Source organism: Symphalangus syndactylus, chromosome 14 (assembly GCF_028878055.3).
Source record: "Symphalangus syndactylus isolate Jambi chromosome 14, NHGRI_mSymSyn1-v2.1_pri, whole genome shotgun sequence".
Classification (NCBI taxonomy): domain Eukaryota; kingdom Metazoa; phylum Chordata; class Mammalia; order Primates; family Hylobatidae; genus Symphalangus; species Symphalangus syndactylus.
Window position 1 is genome coordinate 95,334,778 of NC_072436.2, and position 21,278 is coordinate 95,356,055.

The 21,278-nt window shown below is 40.9% G+C and overlaps 1 protein-coding gene across 2 annotated transcripts in view; it reads left to right on the top strand.

Moving 5' to 3' along the window:
• Positions 1 to 8: 8 nt before the first annotated feature.
• Positions 9 to 21,278, top strand: part of SRBD1 (S1 RNA binding domain 1) — a 227,531-nt gene continuing 206,261 nt past the window's right edge. The window contains exons 1-4 of one of the 2 annotated variants that reach the window (XM_055241108.2): positions 9 to 158; positions 6,252 to 6,331; positions 9,602 to 9,782; positions 11,858 to 12,244. In XM_055241108.2, coding sequence (XP_055097083.1) covers positions 6,252 to 6,331; positions 9,602 to 9,782; positions 11,858 to 12,244 — 648 coding nt within the window. In that variant the 5' untranslated portion in view covers positions 9 to 158. Of the gene's footprint in view, positions 159 to 440; positions 1,788 to 6,251; positions 6,332 to 9,601; positions 9,783 to 11,857; positions 12,245 to 21,278 lie in introns of those variants that run through there. The other variant, XM_055241107.2, reaches the window with a different exon arrangement.

Sequence of the window (21,278 nt, forward strand, 5' to 3'; positions counted from 1 at the left end):
CGCCCCGTCCCGGTAGCGCCGCGCCTTGGAGGTCTGTGGCTAACTTGGTCCGGAAGAAGCGAGGCGGACCTTCCGGCGTTTGAAAAACTTCCGGCGGGAACCGGAAGGTGCGGTGGCACACACGGAATCTCGGGTCTTCTGACGTGCCGGGCGGGAAGGTGAGCTGTGCGTGCGCCTTGGCGGTCGTCTTGCGGGTTCTCAAGAGCCCGGCGCCCGGGCTCCGGGATCTTTGAGGCCATTAAAAAAGTTCTGAGCGCGCATTTGGGCAATAACACCCCTTTTTTAAAAGTGAGAAGTTCATTACATTTTACTGTCAGCGGTCTCTCACAACCGACTACCCGAAAACCCCTCCTAGCTACCTCGTGACACCTCTTTTCAGCCAAATTGCTGCAGCTCTTAGCGCATAATAGACATAGAAAAGCCTGGGCAAACCTGTTTTTTTTTTTTTTTTTTTTTTTTGAGACGGAGTCTTGCTCTGTCGCCCAGGCTGGAGTGCAGTGGAGCGATCTCGGCTCACTGCAAGCTCCGCCTCCCAGATTCACGCCATTCTCCTGCCTCAGCCTCCCGAGTAGCTGGGACTACAGGCGCCCACCACCACGCCCGGCTAATTTACCTGGATTGTTTTTATATCTAAAATTATCGGAGGTGGGAGAGGAAGCATCGTTTTCACGGTCGTGGTGGCCCTGTCTGAATCAACTGCACCTTTTGTAGTGCGTCTGGCATCTAGGAGGCGCTCAGTAACCGGAGGAAAAGAATGAATTGAGAACTCTATAGGCAACGTTCCTCGAACGCCTCACGTGACATGTTATTAACATAATGTGTGTGGAATGGGAAACCAGACTAGTCTTGGTGTTCCAGGCACTGGGCTATAGTCCTTTGCCACATATCTTTCCTCTTTGAGTAAACTGTTTCACCTCATTGGGTCTCAGATTTCTGAATATAGCGGGACTATCTGATCCCAGGTTCTTTCAGCTCTAGTATTTTGTTTTTGTGACTTGGGAATCTGCTAATATTCAAGCACTCTGTTGGTCCTTCATGGAAACTTGTTTAGGTGCCTCTTAAGAAATTGTCCTCCTTTGTTCACCTTCTTGAATTTAAATTTTTTTTTTCCAATTTTAGTATTTGTTAGTGTGCACGTCCTTTTCTCCTTTCTCCTGATTTTCAGTCGTCCTAGTTTAGTGGCTCTTCCCTTAGTAACATCATAGCAACCTCCAAATTGTTGATTTGGAATATGCCCATGTACCCACGGTGATTAAGATAGTTTGAAAGGAGGGAAGAATCCCAAGTCACTGAAGAATAGGAATGTTCTTATGTGCCATCACTTCTTCAGAAAGAGATGAGTGCAATGTGTGGCATTGCCTAAGAGTGGTGGAAAATAAATATATTCCTCTGTAGAGACCATATTTTCACATATTATGTTCATTTAATAGTTGTAGGGCATCTGTTAATTGCTAGGCTCTATGATATGGAAGTGAATAAGGCACATATATTTCCTTCTTTCATGGTATTTACTCTCTTGACAGCAATGCAAGCAATAAACAAGTAAAATAAAAGAATAGTTACAGATTATGTTATAACTTACTGTATACAGGAAGTAAATAGGCTCCTTTTAAAATATAATTGAGAAACCTATTTTAGGCCTGAAATGTTAAGATCTAAGGGATGCAAGGAGCCAGCCAATTGACAAGCAGGGGGAAGAATACTCCAGGCAGAGAGAACCTGAAGTGGGAAAGAATGTTGTGACAAGAGCTGAGGAGCTCCAGCAAGTAGTAAAGGTGGTTGGAAAGGTGAGCAGGGCTCAGTCCGACAGGGCCTTTTCAAAGGCCATCATAAAAATGTGGCTTGATTCTAAGTGAAGGATGGGGTGGAAAGTAATTCAGTGTTTCCAAAGCATATTCTAAATCATCTTGAGTTGATAAGTGGAGAACGAGTTGCAGGGGCAAGAGTGGAAGTAGGGAGGGCAGTTAAGAGGCGAGTGTAGTAGTTCAAGTGAGGGAGGTTGAGGACTAAAGGCTCACTGAAGACTGTGGAGATTCAAGACATTTTTGAGGAAGATCTTTTGTGACTTACTAATAGTCTGGATATGGGAGATGAAAGAAAAAGATTTGCAACATTTTGACTTAGCAAATGGAACTTTGGAGGATGATAATATGTTCATTTTCTTGATTGTAGTGATGTGTATACATATGTCAAAACTTATCAAATTTGTACACTTTAAACATGTGCAGTGTATTGCATGTCAGTTATATGTCAATGAAGCTGTTAAATAATTTTCTGGCCAGGCGCCGTGGCTTACACTTGTAATCCAAACACTTCGGGAGGCCAAGGCAGGCAGATCACCTGAGGTCAGGTCAGGAGTTCGAGACCAGCCTGGCCAACGTGATGAACCCCGTCTCTACCAAAAATACAAAAATTAGCTGGGTGTGGTGGTGCACGCCTGTAATCCCACTTACTCAGGAGGCTAAGGCAGGAGGATTGCTTGAACCCAGGAGGCGGAGGTTGCAGTGAGCTGAGATCACTCGAGGCTGGGTGACAGAGTGAGACTATCTCAAAAAAAAAAAAAAAATTTTTTTTTCAACGTTCTGGCTTAGCAAATAGGTGGGTGCCACTTATTGAGATGGGAAGGACTAGAATAGGAACAGGTTTTAGAGCAAGAAATGGTCATCAAGAGTTCCATTGTGGATGTGTTAACTGAACTGTGAGACATCTAAATAGTTTCAGAGACAGGCAGTTTATTATGGAAATCTGAATGTTAAAGGCAAGATTTGGGATGGAGGGATTAGGATTGTTAAGTAGGTGACATCGGTATGTAAAACCGTGGAGATGGATGAGGTTTTGGTAAATCTAACAAGTTTTATGACACAAAGTAAGAGGACATGGGAGTAGTGGAGATGGAGAAACAGGCCTCAAGAATATTGGTGTTTAAACTGGAGAATACATACTCCTGGGGGTGTACCTGTCGTAGGTAGTTTTAAAGACATAATTTCCAGGTCTTCAGCTTTTGTATATATTCTTTCTAAATCTGATCTGCTTGAAATTGGCTTGTGTGTTCATGCAGATTCTGCTTTCCCACCTTTCCTTTTACATTCATATTTTTAACATTTGTGAAAAGAAATACTACAACTTATCTTTCCATGGTATATTGCTTTCAGGGTGCCTAATAAAGAGGCAGTTGGAAATATTTGATTTAGGGGAGCCTTCTTTAAGGATAATGGTTAAGCAAAAACGTAAGCCTGCCAAGGGTTTGCCTGTCCCTATTTTAAACACATTTCTGTTAAGGCTGAAGTGTAGAAATAGAATTGGTATATGGTAGTCTGTGTGGGAATGTTCTGAATTCAGGCATACTGTAGAATGTGGTGGTAGGAGTGATTGTGAGGTGATCTGAGTGGGTTGTTTGATGGGAAGCTTAGCACCTTGAAGTTTTTACTCTTGGACTGGTTAGATTCTCCAGAGAAAAGCCTTCCCATTCTCCTCCCTACAGGGCAGTATTTTGGGAACTTAGTGGCGGAAGACCAGGGTTCTCTGCCTTCAGCATTCAGTCTGTGTGGTTCCCATGCCCACAGTCTAGACTGTTTGATTAATACCTTCTCCAGAGAATAAACTTAATAGACTTTTTTCTGGGGCAGTTGCCTAATAGCGTGAAGTGAGGTAGGACACCTAGAGATATTCCTTTGTCAGTTTATACACAGCCCTAACCCCTTTCACCTTTAATTCCAAAGGTATCAGCTACTGCTTCATGTGAATTTTTTTTTTAGAATACTGCAGGGTAAATTGGTTTGGCTCTCAAATCCTCCCACTACTGGCTTGGGATTTTAATTTTTTTTTTTTTTTTTTTTTTTTGAGACGGAGTCTCGCTCTGTCGCCCAGGCTGGAGTGCAGTGGCGCAATCTCGGCTCACTGCAAGCTCCGCCTCCCGGGTTCACGCCATTCTCCTGCCTCAGCCTCTCCAAGTAGCTGGGACTACAGGCGCCCGCCACCACGCCCGGCTAATTTTTTTTTTTGTATTTTTTAGTAGAGACGGGGTTTCACCGTGGTCTCGATCTCCTGACCTCGTGATCCGCCCGCCTCGGCCTCCCAACGTGCTGGGATTACAAGCGTGAGCCACCGCGCCCGGCCAGGATTTTAATTTTTATGTGTTGCAATCTGTTAGTCTTTTTGGTTTTGGAATTCTGAGGAGTCATGTTTAGGAAAACCTCCATTTCCCCATCTCCACTCAAGAGTATGAAAAGAATCACCTTTATTTCTTAATTCTTTTGTAGTTTTATTTTGTACATTTTAAACTATTAGTTACTGGGGAATAAATTTTTGTTAATGGTGTCGAGGTAGGAATTAAACTCCTTTTTTTCTTCTAGAGGAATAGCTAGTTGTCTCAATACCATTTATTGAATAATCCATTTTTGCCCTGCCCCGATTTGAAATGCCACCCTTGTCATACACTAACTTCCTCCATTCTTATTTTATTGTGGTAAGATACACATAATATAAAAATCACAATTACCTGTTCTTTCATGATCAATGTCTAAAAAATACTAATTTGAGAAAGGCTGATCTTTATAACCTAATATGCCAAAAAGAGAGTGAAGGGAAAGATGGAAGATTATCCTGTCTACTTCCTGCAGACTGCTTTCCTGTTGTTCTGTTGGTTCCCTCTGAGCACTATTTTGCCCAGTCATTGTGCACTTACTGGACTGAGTTGAGCTATAGCTGCTGTGAGAACATATTCCCTTTTGTGACAACCCCTTTAATATTTCCATGAGAGATTATTTTCTCTTCTAAGTGGGTGTTAGAACCAGAGGCATTATAACATATGACTGGGTCAGAAACTTGTTTGAAGGGTTCCAAACATGTCAGAGTTTAGTGCAGTCCTTATGGTTTGATGGTTTTATGGTAATAATATCAGGCAGCCACTTATAAAGTCCTTTATTAATTAATTTTAACAGCTAATTAATCTTAACAGCTAAAGTAATTTTATTTACTTTCCTGTATTATGTGATGTCTCTGGTTATTTGTCTTAACTTTTTTTTACAGCTTGGCCTTCGAATTTGGTAAATAGTTTTTAGTCACATAGTGATTAGTCATTTTATTTAAGTTTAATGAGCTTTTATTATAAGGGAATGATTATCTTGTTTTAAGAATAACCTGGCTGCTTACTCAGTCAATCAGCATCATTTATTTCATTGCCAACTTTGTAGAGAGACCTCTACTTTATTCATTAAGAATATATAGAATAGGCCGGGCACAGTGACTCATGCCTGTAATCCCAGCACTTTGGGAGGCCGAGGTGGGCGGATCACCTGAGGTCGGGAGTTCAAGACCAGCCTGACCAACATGGAGAAACGCTGTCTCTACTAAAAAATACAAAATTAGCCGGGCGTGGTGGCACATGCCTGTAATCCCAGCTACTGGGGAGGCTGAGGCAGGAGAATCGCTTGAACCCAGGAGACGGAGGTTGTGGTGAGCCAAGATCGCGCCATTGCACTCCAGCTTGGGCAGCAAGAGCGAAACTCTGTCTCAAAAAAAAAAAAAAAAAAAAGAAAGAAAAACAGGAAAAAAATGTTTCTGTCTTCGAGATATAGTTTAATAAAGGACTTTATAAGTGGCTGCCTGATACTATTACCATAAAATAACACAGAATACTTAAGCACACAATTCTTAAAAAAATGAAGCACACAATTTTCCTATAGGTGTCACCCTGTAGGTGTTTATATTTTTCAAAAGATGGCCCATACTCTTAAGAGTTTTAAACCATTGGAAGGCCATTAGCTACTCTTTTTTTTTTTTTTTTTTTTTGGAGACCGAGTCTCACTCTTGCCCAGGCTGGAGTGCAGTTATGCAATCTCAGCTCACTGCAACCTCCACCTCCTGGGTTCAGGTGATCCTTCTGCCTCAGCCTCCCCAGTAGCTGGGATTTCAGGTGCCCACCACCACGCCTGGCTAATTTTTCTATTTGTAGTAGAGACTGAGTTTCACCATGTTGGCCAGGCTGGTCTCAAACTCCTGACTTCAGGTGATCCACCCTCCTTGGCCTCCCAAAGTGCTGGGATTACAGGCATGAGCCATGGTACCCAGCCAGCTACTCTTTTAATTGGCAGCTACATAGCAGGGGAAACTGGTGTTTGGGCTTGTGAATAAACATCATTGTTTTTGTTTTTTTCCCATGAAGTGTTTGTTTTGAATGACCCATTACTTGTAGCCAAATAAAGTGATCAGAATATTCAAGTGTTGCTGATTTTATGTTCTGTTTTTTCTAGATGTCATCATTGCCAAGAAGAGCAAAAGTACAGGTCCAGGGTGTGGTACCAAAAGATGAATTTTCTTCATTCTCTGAGTTGTAAGCATACTGGTTTAATATGTGGGTAGGGAAATGATGAATATTTTAATAAGGAGTAATGCATTCTGTCATTTTCTAACTCCTTAAGTGATGTGGGTGAAAAAACTTTTTTTATTCATTCATGCAACAAATATTTGTTGAACTCATGCTGTGTTCCAGGTTCTGTCTAGTGTTGCCAACAAAGTATCGAAAGGAGAGAGAAAGTAACCAACTAAATATATAACATAATATTTACACTAGAATGTAAGCTCCACGAGAGCACAGAGTTTTATATATTGCTTTAGAGCAGGATTTTTCAACCTCTGCACTACTGACATTGTGTGCAAGATAATTCTTTGTTGTGGGGGCTATCTTGTAGGATTTTTAGCAGCATCCTTGGCCTCAACCCACTGGATGCCAATACCTTCCTGCTCAGTTATAACAATTAAAAATGTCTCTAGATATTGCTAGATATCCCTAGTTGAGAATTTCTGCTTTAGAGTCATATTAGGTGCTCTGAAGATACTTGTTGAGTAAATGACTGATAATATTTATAGTAATAAGTACTATAAAGAAAAATAAAACAGGGCAGGGGGTAGAGAGCATAGTGAGTGGTTGCAGTCGGGCGTTTTGGATAGAGTAGTCAGAAAGTTATTTCGGAAGACGTGGCAAGAGATCTAGATGAGATTTGGGGGTGCAGCTTCCAAAGATCTTGTGGATGAGTGTTCCAAATAGAGAAAGCAGCAAGTGCAAAGACCCTGAGGCAGGAATAAGTTTGGTGTGTTCAGGGAACAGCAAGACCAGTGTGGCCAGTCTAGAGATGTGAGGCAGAGAGTAGTAAGAAATGAGATTGTAGTGAGTAGGATCTGGATCTGATAGGCTTAGATCCTTCTCCTTAGTCCCTTTGACTTCTCTTCTCACCAACCTCTAAATGTTGGAATCCCTCAAGGCTTAATTCTAAGCCCTCCCTACTCCCCCACCCCACCTCCCCATCCCCTCCCCGTTGGTAGCTGATCTTGTCTTATGGCTCAGTATAAAAATCTCAATTTTATACAGTATCTCCAATTTGATCTTCCCTGATATTAGAATTTTATTTGAAGTGGGTTGGGAGGCCACTGGAGGGTTTTGGGTTGGGATGTTACATGACCTGGTTTATATTTGTAAAATATTCTGGTTTCTTGGTGGAGAATAGACTATAGGGGGCAAAACTGGAAGTAGGGGAAATGAGTTAAGGAGATTATTGTAGAAGCATAGGATTCTAGACTTGAAAGTGATGAGAAATGGTCTAATTTGGGATATATTTTGAAGGTAGAGTGGACAGGACATGGGGGTGGATTGGATTTGGGGTATGAAAGAATGACAGACATTTTGGAAAGACTGGAAGAGGAACAGGTGTGAGAGTGGTGGAATCAGTAATTCAGTTTTGGACTTGGTAAGTTTGATGCGATTGCTGGACATTCAGGTGAAAGTGGATATACAAGTCTTGAGCTCAAGGCGGGAAGGTCAAGTTGGAGATACTATATAAAATTGAGATTCGCAGCTGGGTATGGTGGCTCACACCTGTAATCCCAGTGCTTTGGGAGGCCACGTCGGGCTGATCACTTGAGGCCAGGAGTTCGAGACTAGCCTGGCCATCATAGTGAAACCCATCTCTACTAAAAATACAAAAATTAGCCAGGCATGGTGGCACGTGCCTATAATCTCAGCTGCTTGGGAGACTGAACATGAGAATCACTTGATCCCAGGAGGTGGAGGTTGCAGTGAACTGAGATCACGTCACTGCATTCCAGCCTGGGCGACAGAGGGAGACTCTGTCTCTAAATAAATAAATAAAAATAAAACATAGATTCCTGTATTGAGAAAATATAAGATTACCTGGCAAGAGAGCATAGAGGGAGGAGAGGGCTGAGGACTAAGCCTCGAGGGATTCCAACATTTAGAGGTTAGGGAGAAGAGGAGTCAAAGGGGCTAAAGAGAAGCTGCCAAGAAGTAGTATGAAAACCAAGGGGTGGGGTTCCTGTATGTAAGGGATATGCTCTAAGGAGTGAGTGCCAGATGCTCCTGAGAGCTCAAGTGATTGGGAAGGAGAGTTGACTAGCTGCCTTAGAACTATTTTACGTATAACACAACGGTATCTGTGCTTGTGTTTTGTTCATAATAACTAAAGGGCCTTTAATCTTGGTGATATTCCTTTGTGAAATAGGGTTAGTCAGTAATCCTGGTTGATAGGTGATGAGACTAAGGAGGGAAGAAGTCATCCTGCTCAGTTTGATGATAGTATGAGGAGTGGAACCCTAGTTTTCTAGTTCATTGGTTTTCTAATTATAGTTTCTTTCAGTTCCACTGCTGTTATGTTATTCTGATTATTCCTGTTTTTTGTTTGATTGTTTGTTTTTGCTTACCAGGCTTAGTGGCACCTCTGAAGAGAACGCCAGTAGTTTGACCTATCATAATTATTCTCTTCTAGAGCATAATTTAGCTAAGAAGTCATCCAGTCAGGTTTTTGCCCCCAGGAAGAACTTAACATTAAAAAACCCAGACTTCCCTATTCACTCATCTCAGTAAAGGAAGTCTCACTGATAGTGACCTTTTACATTAGAGTAGAAATGGAATTAACTGGGTTGGCAGGAGCATGATGGTCCTTTAACAGAGTTCCCATGGCTGCTTTTTCTCTGCTCTTGCTGTGAGTTTGATTCTTCGTTGTTAGAAAAGTACTATAGTCGCACCTGATCCAATCTAATCAGGAAAGAAATCCATTCTGTGAAAGGCAAAAAGGGTTAATTAAAGCAGTTGGAAGGGTCTTGGTGCTGGCTTTTAATGTAATTTAGGGTGTTTCCTAGAGCCATTTCTCAATCCTTTCATTGATTTGAATAACTTAATACAATTTAAATGAATTTGATTAGTAGTTGGGAACTTATTTAAGTGCTTTTCACTGTCAAAATTGAAAAGCTCACATTGACTATAGTTTGACATGACCCAGTAAATTACTTAAGGTAATAAATGATTTTCTATGTCTTGAATGAATGTGTGTATGTGTTTGTCAGTTAGGTGAGAAGAGAATGGAGAGACAGAGCTGTGATTTACAGCATACTGGGGTATTTTTATACTGGTCTGTCATCAACTCTGTTGGTTCAATTCTTAGCAAAAACTGTTCACAGCCTGTACTCAATCACTCCATTTTATATTAAACACCTCCTACTTTATCATTTTTTCAAGAATCATGCATCTCTTTTTTACCTTTGACATTTGCTTTAATTTTTCCTGGAGATTATTCTGTTGATTTACTTCTAGATCATCTGCCTCTGAAGAAGATGACGAGGAAGATAGTGCCTGGGAGCCCCAGAAGAAAGTTCCCAGAAGCCGTAAACAGCCCCCTCCCAAGGAATCCAAACCAAAGAGGATGCCTCGGGTGAAGAAGAATGCCCCACAGATCAGTGATGGCTCAGAAGTCGTTGTTGTTAAGGAGGAGCTGGTAGGTGCTATAGCTGGATAGAGGGAACTCTGTAGTGTCTTCCTGATTGGTGATGTTACTTTCTTACTCTACAGAGTAGGACAAGGCATGTAAATGACAAAAACTGCCAGCAATGGCATCCCGTACCATGGGTCTTAATTTTTGGGTCTGTACTGTGTTTCTTTGTCTATTCCCTTTTCCCTCTCCTAGGAGTTGGTCTGGGTGTGGTAGTGCTGGTAATGATGGTGGCATTAGCAAATAGTTGAGTGCTTATCATTAGCCAGGCAATGTGCTCAACATTTCATTTAAATGATCTTACTTAATCTTTATAACAACCATTGAGGCAAGTGCTTTTATGCTGATTTTATAGGTGAGAAAGCTGAAGAAAGATGTTAAGTGACTTGCTCACGGTGTACAGATAGTAAGTGATGGAACTGGGTTTCTAAGTTAGGAACATGATTTTTGTCAACATTTTGGGAACAGATATATCTCTCTTGGGTGTTTTTACATCAGTTGTGTTCACAAGAGAGATAAATACAACCAGAGTGCTGGTTTAATATTTAATAGTTTAAAATAATAATCTTAAGGACTTGAAATTCTTACGGCCAGCATTTTGTTCTCCTTGGAGGCTAATCTGAATAGGGAATTAAGTAGTAATCAGAAATTTACTTGATGAGCATGGACTCAGAATAGGATGATGAGATAAATCCATTCATTTGAGTTTACTGAATGTCCATTGTGGTCTAGGCACTATGCTTGTCACAATGACAGTTGAATGTTTTAATAGCTTGAAGCTAAGACAGTGGCTGACAACACCCTTTATGATTGACACTTTCTTTAGATATGTCAATTCATTTGATTAGGTTATCAACTCTTTTAGGCCTGGGAGTTATTTTATCTTTATATCTCTGTTCTGATCCCTTCTATTTTGGGCAAAAAATTTAATACTCACAGGGCTGTCTAATGTTCATTATTTTCAAGTTCAGATGGTGGTGGTGGTAGATTGGCATTGGGGTGGAGGTGCTCTTTATTGTAGTTCTAAATGTTTTTAATAGTGATTCTGGAAAAAATACTTGATAGAAGAGAAGATAGAATTTTGACTGAAATTTAATTTGGGAATTGTTCATGTTTGTGCCATCTGCATCATTTAGGTAATGGAGAACAGACACCTTAGGGGTAGGGTCTTTATCTTATTTACACTATCCCCAGTGCCAAGATGGGCGCCAAGTCTCATTTCTTCACACTTGAGCTGTCACTTGGATTGGGGGGCAGTGGCAGTGCAGAGTGTAGTCCCTAGACACCTGTGTGGGCTGCTGTGCGGACTCTTGTTGAAGAAAAATGCCTGACACTAGCCTCCTGTCACTCTGTGTTCTATCCTCTACTATTCAACAGAAATTGGTGGCATGTGTACCCTGTTGAGTTGTATGAGTGAATGAGTGTTACTTTTCTGTCTCCTAAGTGGTTAACTTTGATAGCAAGTTTTAATCTTGGTTTTCTGGCATGTGTAGACCTGTCCTTTACTCATTTTTAAAAATTAAACTGGTTATTTCTAAATAGTTGACATGCAATGGCAAGAAATAATAGAGGAATTCCATGTACTCTTTATCCATTTTTTCCCAAATGGTAGCATCTTGCAAATCTATAGTAAGATGTCACAACCAAGATACTGACATTGATAAAATCCACTGATCTTATTTAGATTTCTCCAGTTTTACTTATATTCATTCATATGTATGTATATGTATGTACTTGGTTCTGTGCAATTTTATCACACATGTAGGTTTGTGTATCTGCCATGACAGAACAGTTCCATCACCACAAAGATGCCTAGTGTTGCCCTTTTATAGCCACACCCACCTCCCCCCATCATCTCTGACCCTTGCCAACCTCTAATCTGTTCAGGAATGTTATATAAATGTATTCATATAGTATGTAACTTTGAGATTGGCTTTTTTCCCCGTTCAACATAATTTCCTTGAGATTCTTCCAAGTTATTGTGTGTATCAATAATTTGTTCACTTTTATTTGTGAGTAATATTCCCAGGAAATTGCTTTTTGTCTTCTAATTCTCATATGTTCTCTTTGTGGTTTGATAGAATAGCTCTGTGGCTATTGCTGATACTGCTTTGGAAGACAGAAAAAATAAATTGGATACTGTACAGACTCTGAAAACAGCCAAGACAAAACAGAAATGTGCAGCGCAGCTACCTGCAGTTCGAAGGACTAAAAAGCTGAAAGTTGATGCAGAAACCAGCAAAGCCAGCAACTTGGAGGGTGAGAGTAATAGTTCAGAGACACCATCCACAAGCACTGTGTGGGGAGGTCCATGCAAGAAGGAAGAGAACGACGATGACTTTACATTTGGTCAGTCCCCTTTAAAGAAAATCAAGACTGAAACATGTCCTCAGGGGCAGCCTGTCAAGTTTCCAGCAAATGCCAATAATATTAAAGAGGAGGTGGAAATGAATTGGGACATAGTACAGGTATGTGCAGCCTTTTTCTGTCACTTCGGTTGTTTTGAGTGCTTTCTTTTTGACTAGCATAGGGGTTGTACTGTCTAAGGGAAGGACTGGGGGTTTTCAATTCTCTCTTCAGTTTTGCCAGTGATTTCTGGAGGCTTTCCCACTTGTTACTTTCTTGGGTACACTGTTTTGTATTGTAGCTAATCATCAGTTCTTCAGCTAAGATGTGTGGCCTCTCTTGGCCTTTGCCATGGTGTTTTAGTGAACATACACTATATAGACAGATTGTACCAACTGGTTGGGCCCCCACAGGTTCATTGTTAAGTTTTTGCTTTGAACTTGGACTGTATTTTCCTATAAGAGCAGTGTAGGTGATTAGGTCACTGGCTGTTCATACATCTGTTTAACCCTTAGTATAATGTTGTAATGTACTACAACAAGGCCTAGCGATTTTTGAAAGGAAATTCTATAAGAATTCCAACTTGAGATGCCAGAATTATATGTCTTACTACAGGGGAAATCAGATTTCTCCCAGTTTTTTTGGCTGGCTTTGGGGACAGTATTGGAGACCCCAAAGAGAGTCTAGTAGCTAGTGAGAGTAGCTAGTGAGCTTTTGTCTGTCCCAGCACATTCTGGGACCATTTTAGACTTAATTATGGTAGTGCCTCTCAGGGTAGATTGGGGTGACTTCCCTCCCTGTTATCTGTCCCATGTGATTCTGTTGTGTACTCCTTCCCTTGCTGTGATTGTGGCTGTAGAGCCGAGGGCCTCTGCTGGATCCTGATTCCACTTCTCAATCTGGGACTGCCTGTGTGTCACAAATGTCTTTGTACCCATGGTGCCTTTTCTATTACCTATGAGTAAAATGTAATTTTTTTTTTTTTTTTTTTGAGACGGAGTCTTGCTCTGTCACCCAGGCTAGAATGCAGTGGTGCGATCTCAGCTCACTGCCAACTCCACCTCCCGGGTTCACGCCATTCTCCTGCCTCAGCCTCCCGAGTAGCTGGGACTACAGGCGCCCACCACCACGCCCGGCTAATTTTTCGTATTTTTAGTAGAGACGGGGTTTCACCATGTTAGCCAGGATGGTCTCGATCTGCCTGCCTCATGATCTGCCCGCCTCGGCCTCCCAAAGTGCTGGGATTACAGGCATGAGCCACCACACCTGGCCTGTCACTGGTAATTTTTAATCATGATTTTTCTTCTCTCTGGTGCACTAAGGAATAGAATGTTGCTTTACAGCTTTTCCTCTTACCCTTGTTCCTGAATGAATAGTACAAGGTATCTTGGAAAAACAGAGCATAATTAGGCTCCTTTCTATGCCTTCTTTTTCTGTGTTCATTTAGACCTAGAAGGCAGCTTTTTTTTTTTTTTTGAGACAGAGTCTCGCTCTGTTGCCCAGGCTGGAGCGCATTGGTGCAATCTCGGCTCACTGCAAGCTCGAAGGCAGCATTTTTAAAATGTGGTCCATGGACTACCTGCATCAGATTCACCCTGAAGCCTTTCTTAAAGTTCTTGGTTCCAGACCAGGCCTACAGAGGCAGGTGGACATGTACCACTTCCCTTCTCTTTTCCTTTTCTAACACTTTTTAAGCTTATTTCCATTGTTGACGTAGATCCACCTCTGGTAGTTGACAGTGTGCAGGAGGAAGTTAAGAAGTTTTAGACTGTGAAGTCTCTGGTCTTTGAGACTTGGTAATAAGTTATTCATAGTAAAGAGCTACTTATTCTATGACTCTGCTTCCCACCCTGTGTTACAGGGCAAGAGATGTAGAAAATGGCCCTGCCTTAACCTTTTGTCTCTAGGTTACAAGTATATAAGCTCTTTATAATGAGCTTAAGTAGAAAAGAGTTTTTCACCAAGGACATAGGGACCTTTCAAAGAACAAAAGGGACAGAATGTGGTCAAGTCTCCCATAGGACTTGAACCAGAAATTGGAAACTGTGAGGACTCAGAGAAGATGCTGTTAGTTTTCTCACTATCTGGTGTCTTATAATCACCAATTTCTGCTGCTCCTCTGAGTTATTGTTTTCTCAGCAGATAAGATTTTCTTGCTTCTTTACAGAGGATAGAAAATGACAGCTCCCTAGTTTATTTGCCATTAGTTTTATTAGTTACGTAGACTGACCAGCTACTTCTGTATTCCAGTTCCAATTTTTTTTTTTTTTTCATGAGACAGAGTCTCTCACCCTGTCACCCAGGCTGAAGTACAGTGGCGCGATCTTGGCTCACTGCAACCTCCACCTCCCAGGTTCAAGCGATTCTCCTGCCTCAGCCTCCTGAGTAGCTGGAACCACAGGCATGTGCCGCCTCGCCTGGCTAATTTTTTGTATTTTTAGTATAGACGGGGTTTCACCATGTTAGCCAGAATGGTCTCCGTCTTCTGACCTGGTGATCCTCCCACCTCGTTCTCCCAAAGTGCACGGATTGTAGGTGTGAGCCACCGCACCCAGCCTCCAGTTCCAAATTTTAAGAAGAAAGTCTGATTGGCTAAATTTGGGTCAGGTATCTATCTCTGGTCCAGTGCCTGGGGTGCTGAGGCCTCATTGTATTTTAGAAACATGGCTGCCAGGGCTCCACCTCTGTGTGTGTGTGTGTTGGGGTTGTGGGGGGGCGTTCTCTGAGAAAAGGAGGGCATCAGGGTTCAGCTTTAGAATGTAAATTTTTAAATCTAGGTGATGATTAGCCACTGTTGACAAAGATTTACTTAGGTTTCTTTTACCATAATACCTTAAGGTGTTGGTTTACAGATCTTTAATTGACAAGGGATAGTAATACTTACCATTTATTTATAGATGACTTGTTATGAGCTCGGCTCTGTACTAGGCACTTTACATTTGTTTAATACATTATCATGATGGATTAGTAGATGCAATGGGTTATCAAAAAATCTTTTATGGATAGGAGTAGAATAGACAGAAAACAGTTTTGTTTGTTCAGAAAAACCATCTTAAAGTTAAAAATTACTGAGAAATTACTGAGAATTGACTTAAAAGTATTTGTAGAATTTAGTTTCTAGTTTGCATCATTTCTCTAATAGGTATAACTAAAGTTGATTTCAGAGCTTTGAGAGAAGAAAATTTGTTCTGCAATTTGTTAACCTAGACTTTTAATGTTTTGTTAGGGATGAATATCTGGGTTCACTAATGAGTTCTGTAATGTCACTAAAATAGCAGCTAAACAAAGCCTTTTGGAAAATACATTCCAAGAGAAAGGCAAGATTACTTGCTGAGTAGAATGAGGAGGGACAAGTATATGATGAGCGATAGGTGCCCAGCTGCCAGAAGATGAGTGACAAAGGAAAAGCAAAGAAAGAAAAGTTTTATTTGTAAACTAGTAGCAGTAATGTCCTTTGTTGTATGTGGGAATAGTGACTTGGAAGCAAGTTGTCTCATTTAAAGGCACAAGAACTATTTTATGGCCTTTCGCCCTCTTAGAAAATATTTTGAAAATTATAGGCATACTAGATTTTCCTTTTAATTCCAAGCAATGTTTTTTTTCCACTTCATTTTTTGAAGTGAATTTTGACAGCTGAAAGCCTGTTCTCTGAGAATCTGGGCACTCCTTGCCTGTGAGTTGGGAAGTGATTTTTGGGATGCTGCCACCTTTGCTGAGCAATCCAATGGCAATTATTAAGCTCAGCATTTTCCTGGTGGGTTTAGGGAAATTGCCTGGGAAACTATTACGTGTGAATTTACATGTTTGGGTTCTTTTTATTTAACCAGTTGCAATTATCCTTCCTTAATTTTAACTTGAATTTTACAGACAATTCTTGTGGTATATGTGGATTTCCTTTCCTATACTTTTAAAATTTCTCTGTAAACGGGAGAAACTTTGTGGGAGAGAAAGTAATTTTGTCTTAAAACTGTATTCCTGCTTGTAAACATGGTTGAGAACAGGGGTAGATGTTGGAAAAAGAGGGAACCGACAAGAATGAGAGTCAAGTAATACCAAGCCAGAAAATCAGAAAAGTCTTGAACATTTGGATAAGGATCAGACTCAACAAAATACCTGTAACATGCATATTATTTGCCACAAAATGTATGTCTAGATTCTTTGGGGAAATCCTGAATAGTTATCTAGTTAGCAAGGAATGGTTAATGAAACTTAATTGTATAGAAATTAAGTATTACTAGTTGAACATGTGGAAATGTCATTTATGTATTTCCTTCATTTTGTGTGCTATTCCCCATGGCCTTGGCCACAGTGATAACTTGGTCCTCTGTTTTTTTCTGTTCAAGGTGTATTTCTCAAGTCTGAAAACTACAGATTTTTTCAGGAACATCACTGTCTTGTTTGGAGAGGCAGAACTATATACTCAAAACTTGATTTAGTTTTAGGCTTGTCAAAAGGACAAAATTACAAGTTTAGTTTAAAGATCTCTGTTGGGTTTATGATTCTAGAATCAAGCAACACTTCATTTCATAAAATAGGATAAGTGTTCTAATGAATTGAGCAGGGGGGTTGGTTTTATAGATAGGACTAATGAAAGCAGAAACAACAGAAAGTGGATCACTTTCCTTGTAAGGTGGAGAGAAGGAGACAGAAAAATAGAAAAATAACAGATAAAATGAAGTTACTTCAGTCTTTTTGTATAAGGATTAAAGTAGAGGGAACTTTATTATCATGCCTATTGAAGATTGAAACTGGCCTGTTTGATAAATTGGCTGTTACCATTCTTTAGATTTCTTGGAAAGTCAGATAACAACTTTGTTTTAGTTTGGTGACTAAAACTTTAGCCAGGGTGAGTCCATTTTGATTTTTAGTCTGTGGAACATAGGGTCTATCGGGGCCTACGGCAGGAGCTTCATCCAAAACAGTGGCCTTCTGTAATGTTTTAACAGACATTATACATGAATGTATTTTGTTTCTGTTTCCTGATCAGGGGTTGGGGATCACCAGGTCTTTTGATAGAAGCAACCGACTCCTTTTCAGCCCTTTCTCCCAAACTGCAAATGTGTGATTGCGACCAGAAACTAGTTTTTGTTGAAGTTATTTTGCAAATATGTTATGGATACCATGAACTATAAGAATTTGAACAAGTGACTAGCTACAGACAATTTTGGGGAAAATTAAACTGCTCCAAAGGTGGTGGTTGTCCAGTTTCTTTTGGGAGTGGTGAGTGTAGGGGAGTTGAGCAGTCATGTGTAATATCTTAGTAAAGTTTGCTAAACAGGGAGAAAAGGCAAACAAATCTTTTTTATTAGCTATTTTCCCTTTGTTGCAAGAGACTGTGTGGGATTATGTGGGTGAAGAAAGCTATGGGATGATAAAATTGAGGAAGGAAGTGAGACAAAAAGTGGTCAACATTTCTGAGTTATGTATCTCAGTGCACTTATTAGGTTTAACCTATTTGTCCAGGAGAAATTAAATAAGAGAAATTATATTGGTACTTTTTGTTAATATAATTTAGTTGGTAGTATTTATTATGGTCTTTTTAAAAAACAACTTTTTTTTGAAGTATAACATACAGAATATTGTACATAAATGTACAGCTCAGAGATGTTCAAAAGTGTAACCATGTAACAAGCTTCCAGAACATTACCAACATCTCAAAATCCCCCTTTATACTATTTTCCAATTCCTCCTTCCCTCTCATACAACCACTCTTCTGATTTCTAACAGTATAGATTGGTTTTTCCTTTTGCACTCTGTAAGAAAACATGTGTGTAGTAGAATAAGTGATACAGTGAAATAACTAGGTAAGGGTAAGGAGAACAGCAGAAATCAACAGCTTTTCAGAGGGGAGGTGGCCAGTTACTGGTTTGGGAGTGATTTAGAATAGAAAATTCTCTCAATTCCACTCATTAGAGAGTCATTTAACTTAGATGTTCTTTTAAAATGCAGATGCTGCCTGGATGATTAAGGCTATAGTTTATTTGCTTGATGCCAAGATGTTTTCTTTTTAACTGAGGAAATAGGAATTTCCTTTCGGAGGAGTAAATCTCAGGACACTTTGGGAAAAAGCATTTCCTTGGAGGTTTTAGAGAGAGGGCAGTTTAAGCCATCAGATCTCATGAGACTCATTATCCTGAGACCAGCATAGGGGAAACCGCCCCCCATAATTCATTACTTCCACTTGGTCGTGCCCTTGACACATGAGGATTATGCCTGAGGAATCATCTTGCTTGGCATATAAATTGAATTTTTGAAGAGGTTATATAGCTTGTGGAATTTTGGGCAGTTTACTTTTTTGGCTCTCAGTTTTTGCATTTGTAAAATGGGAACAATAAAGTACCTTTCTCATATAGTTTAAATGAGTTTATGTTGACTGTGTAAAAGTGTTTGGAACATAATAGACTCTATAGAGGAATTAGCCTAAAACAACAGTCAAAATAAGTGCCTCTGTCTTAGAGGTACAAAAAATTCTTGAGAGTGCCTTTTTCCCCCCTTACTCTCATTCCTTTCTGCCAGTTAATTTTTAAAAAATATAAAAGTAATAAATGTGAATCGCTTATAAGTGAAAACTATAGTAGTTCTTTGCCCCACCCCTTCCCAACTCTAAGACTTGCTCTGTTTTTAGCTCTTTTAGTTGTTTCTTTGTTGTTTGCCTAATTTTTCTAAAGCACACATTATTAAACCCCCACCTCAGAGTTTCTGATTGAGTGGCTTTTGGGTGAGACCCAAGAATTTGCATTTTTAACAAGTTCTCAGATGATGCTTATGCTGCTGATTTGGGGACCACACATTGTAAACCACTGCTGTAGTTCATAGATCTCATCAACTCTTGAAAAGAGGGTTGACTCAACAGCTGAAACCAAACAATGAGTGGATCCGTTGTTGAATGGCTTTGTTACCAGTGGAAGGTATCCGAGGAGTTACTGATGTCAAATCTGTAAGGGTCTGCAGCAACCGCAGTTTTTGTCTCCTCCTCCTCCGAATTTGACTGAGGGGCATAAGGCAAGAGAGACCAAGGCAAACTTCAGAGTAGGAGTGGAAGTTTGTTTAAAAGGCTTTGGAACAGGAAAGAAAGGAAAGGAACGTATGCTCGGAAGAGACCCAAGCAGGCACTGAGGTCAAGTGTGGTGTTTAACTTTGATCTTAGGACTTTGTAGGCCGGCCCCTTTCCCATGATTCTTTGCTTAGAGTGGGCTGCCCGCATGTGCAGTGCCCTCCTTATGCTTGGGAGGTGAGTATGTGGTGTGTGTTTAGGAAGTTGTACATAGCCCATCTGAGGCTTTCTTTGCTTCTCTGGTGGTGTGTCCCTGGGTATTAGTCTGTTTTCATGCTGCTGACAAAGACATACCCAAGACTGGGAAGAAAAAGTGGTTTAATTGGACTTACAGTTCCACATGGCTGGGGAGGCCTCAGAATCATGGTGGGAGGCAAAAGGCACTTCTTACATGGCGGCAGCAAGAGAAAATGAGGAAGAAGCAAAAGTGGAAACCCCTGATAAACCCATCAGATCTGGTGAGACTTATTCACTATCACAAGAATAGCACAGGAGAGACTGGCCCCCATGATTCAGTTACCTCCCCCTGGGTCCCTCCTACAACACGTGGGAATTCTGGGAGATACAATTCAAGTTGAGATTTGGGTGGGGACACAGCCAAACCATATCATGCTGGAAGGTCATACTTCACCATTTTGTCTCTCGGTGTGCATGTCCAGGAAGTTGCTTCTCCCTGGTGTCTGCGTTCAGTTAACACTTTAGTGTAATAAGTATGGACCATCAGGAAATAGCCTCTTCCTGGGGCTGGCTGCCAATTTATCACTTTTAGAGAGGCAATGTGATAATTGCAGAACCATCACCCAACATTCCTAGTTGGGGAGGGGGGCTCTCCTGCCATGCTTATGCCTGTCTACCTGTAACAGCTTCATATTGAGTATAGGATATCAAGTTCAAACTCTCTAGAATTCACCATGTAGCCTCATCCACCTTTCTATTTCTCACCTGATCTTCACACTCTTTGTACATGTAATGTCCAGTGGGTTCACTTTGCCCACTGCCTACACAGAGCCTATTTATCAAGACAAGGGAATTGTTGCAGTAGAGAAAGAGTAATTCACACAGACCCAGCTGTGTGGAAAACCAGAGTTTTAGTATTACTCAAATCAGTCTGCCTGAAAACTTGGGAATTGGAGTTTTTAAGATAATTTGGTGGATAGGGGGCCAGTGAGTCAGGAGTGCTGATTGGTCAGGTCAGAGATGAAATCATAGGGAGTCAAAGCTGTCCTCTTCTGCTGAGTCAGTTCCTGGGTGGGGGCCGTAAGACCGGATGAACTCAGTTATCAATCTGGGTGTTGCCAGCTGATCCATATAGTGCAGGGTCTGCAAAATATCTCAAGCACTGGTCTTAGGTTTTACAATGAGAATGTTATCCCCAGGAGCTATTTGGGGATTTTTAAAATCCTGAAGCCTCCAGCTGCATGACTCCTGTATTTGTCCATTTTCACACTGCTGTGAAGACATACCTGAGACTGGGTAATTTATAAAGGAAAGAGGGGTTTTTTTTGTTTTTTTTTTTTTTTTTTTGAGAGTTTCACTGTTGTTGCCCAGGCTGGAGTGCAGTATTGCAATCTCAGCTTACTGCAACCTCTGCCTCCTGGGTTCAAGTGATTCTCCTGTCTCAGCCTCCTGAGTAGCTGGGATTACAGGCACATACCACCATGCCGAGCTAATTTTTGTGTTTTTAGTAGAAATGGGGTTTCATTATATTGGTCAGGCCAGTCTCAAACTCCTGACCTCAGATGATCCGCACACCTCGGCCTCCCAAAGTGCTGGGATTACAGGTGTGAGCCACCGCACCTGGCCAGGGAAGAGGTTTAATTGACTTACAGTACAGCATGGCTGGGGAGACCTCAGGAGACTTACAATCATGGCGGAAGGGGAAGCAAACACATCCTTCTTCACATGGTGGCAGGGAAAAGAAGTGCAAGTAGGGGAAATGCCAGACACTTACAAAACCATTATATCTTGTAAGACTCATTAATTATCACGAGGACAGCATGGGGAAAACCACCCCTGTGATTCAGTTACCTCCACCCAGTTCTGCCCTTGACACATGGGGTTTATGGGGATTACAATTCAAGGTGAGATTTGGGTGGGGACAC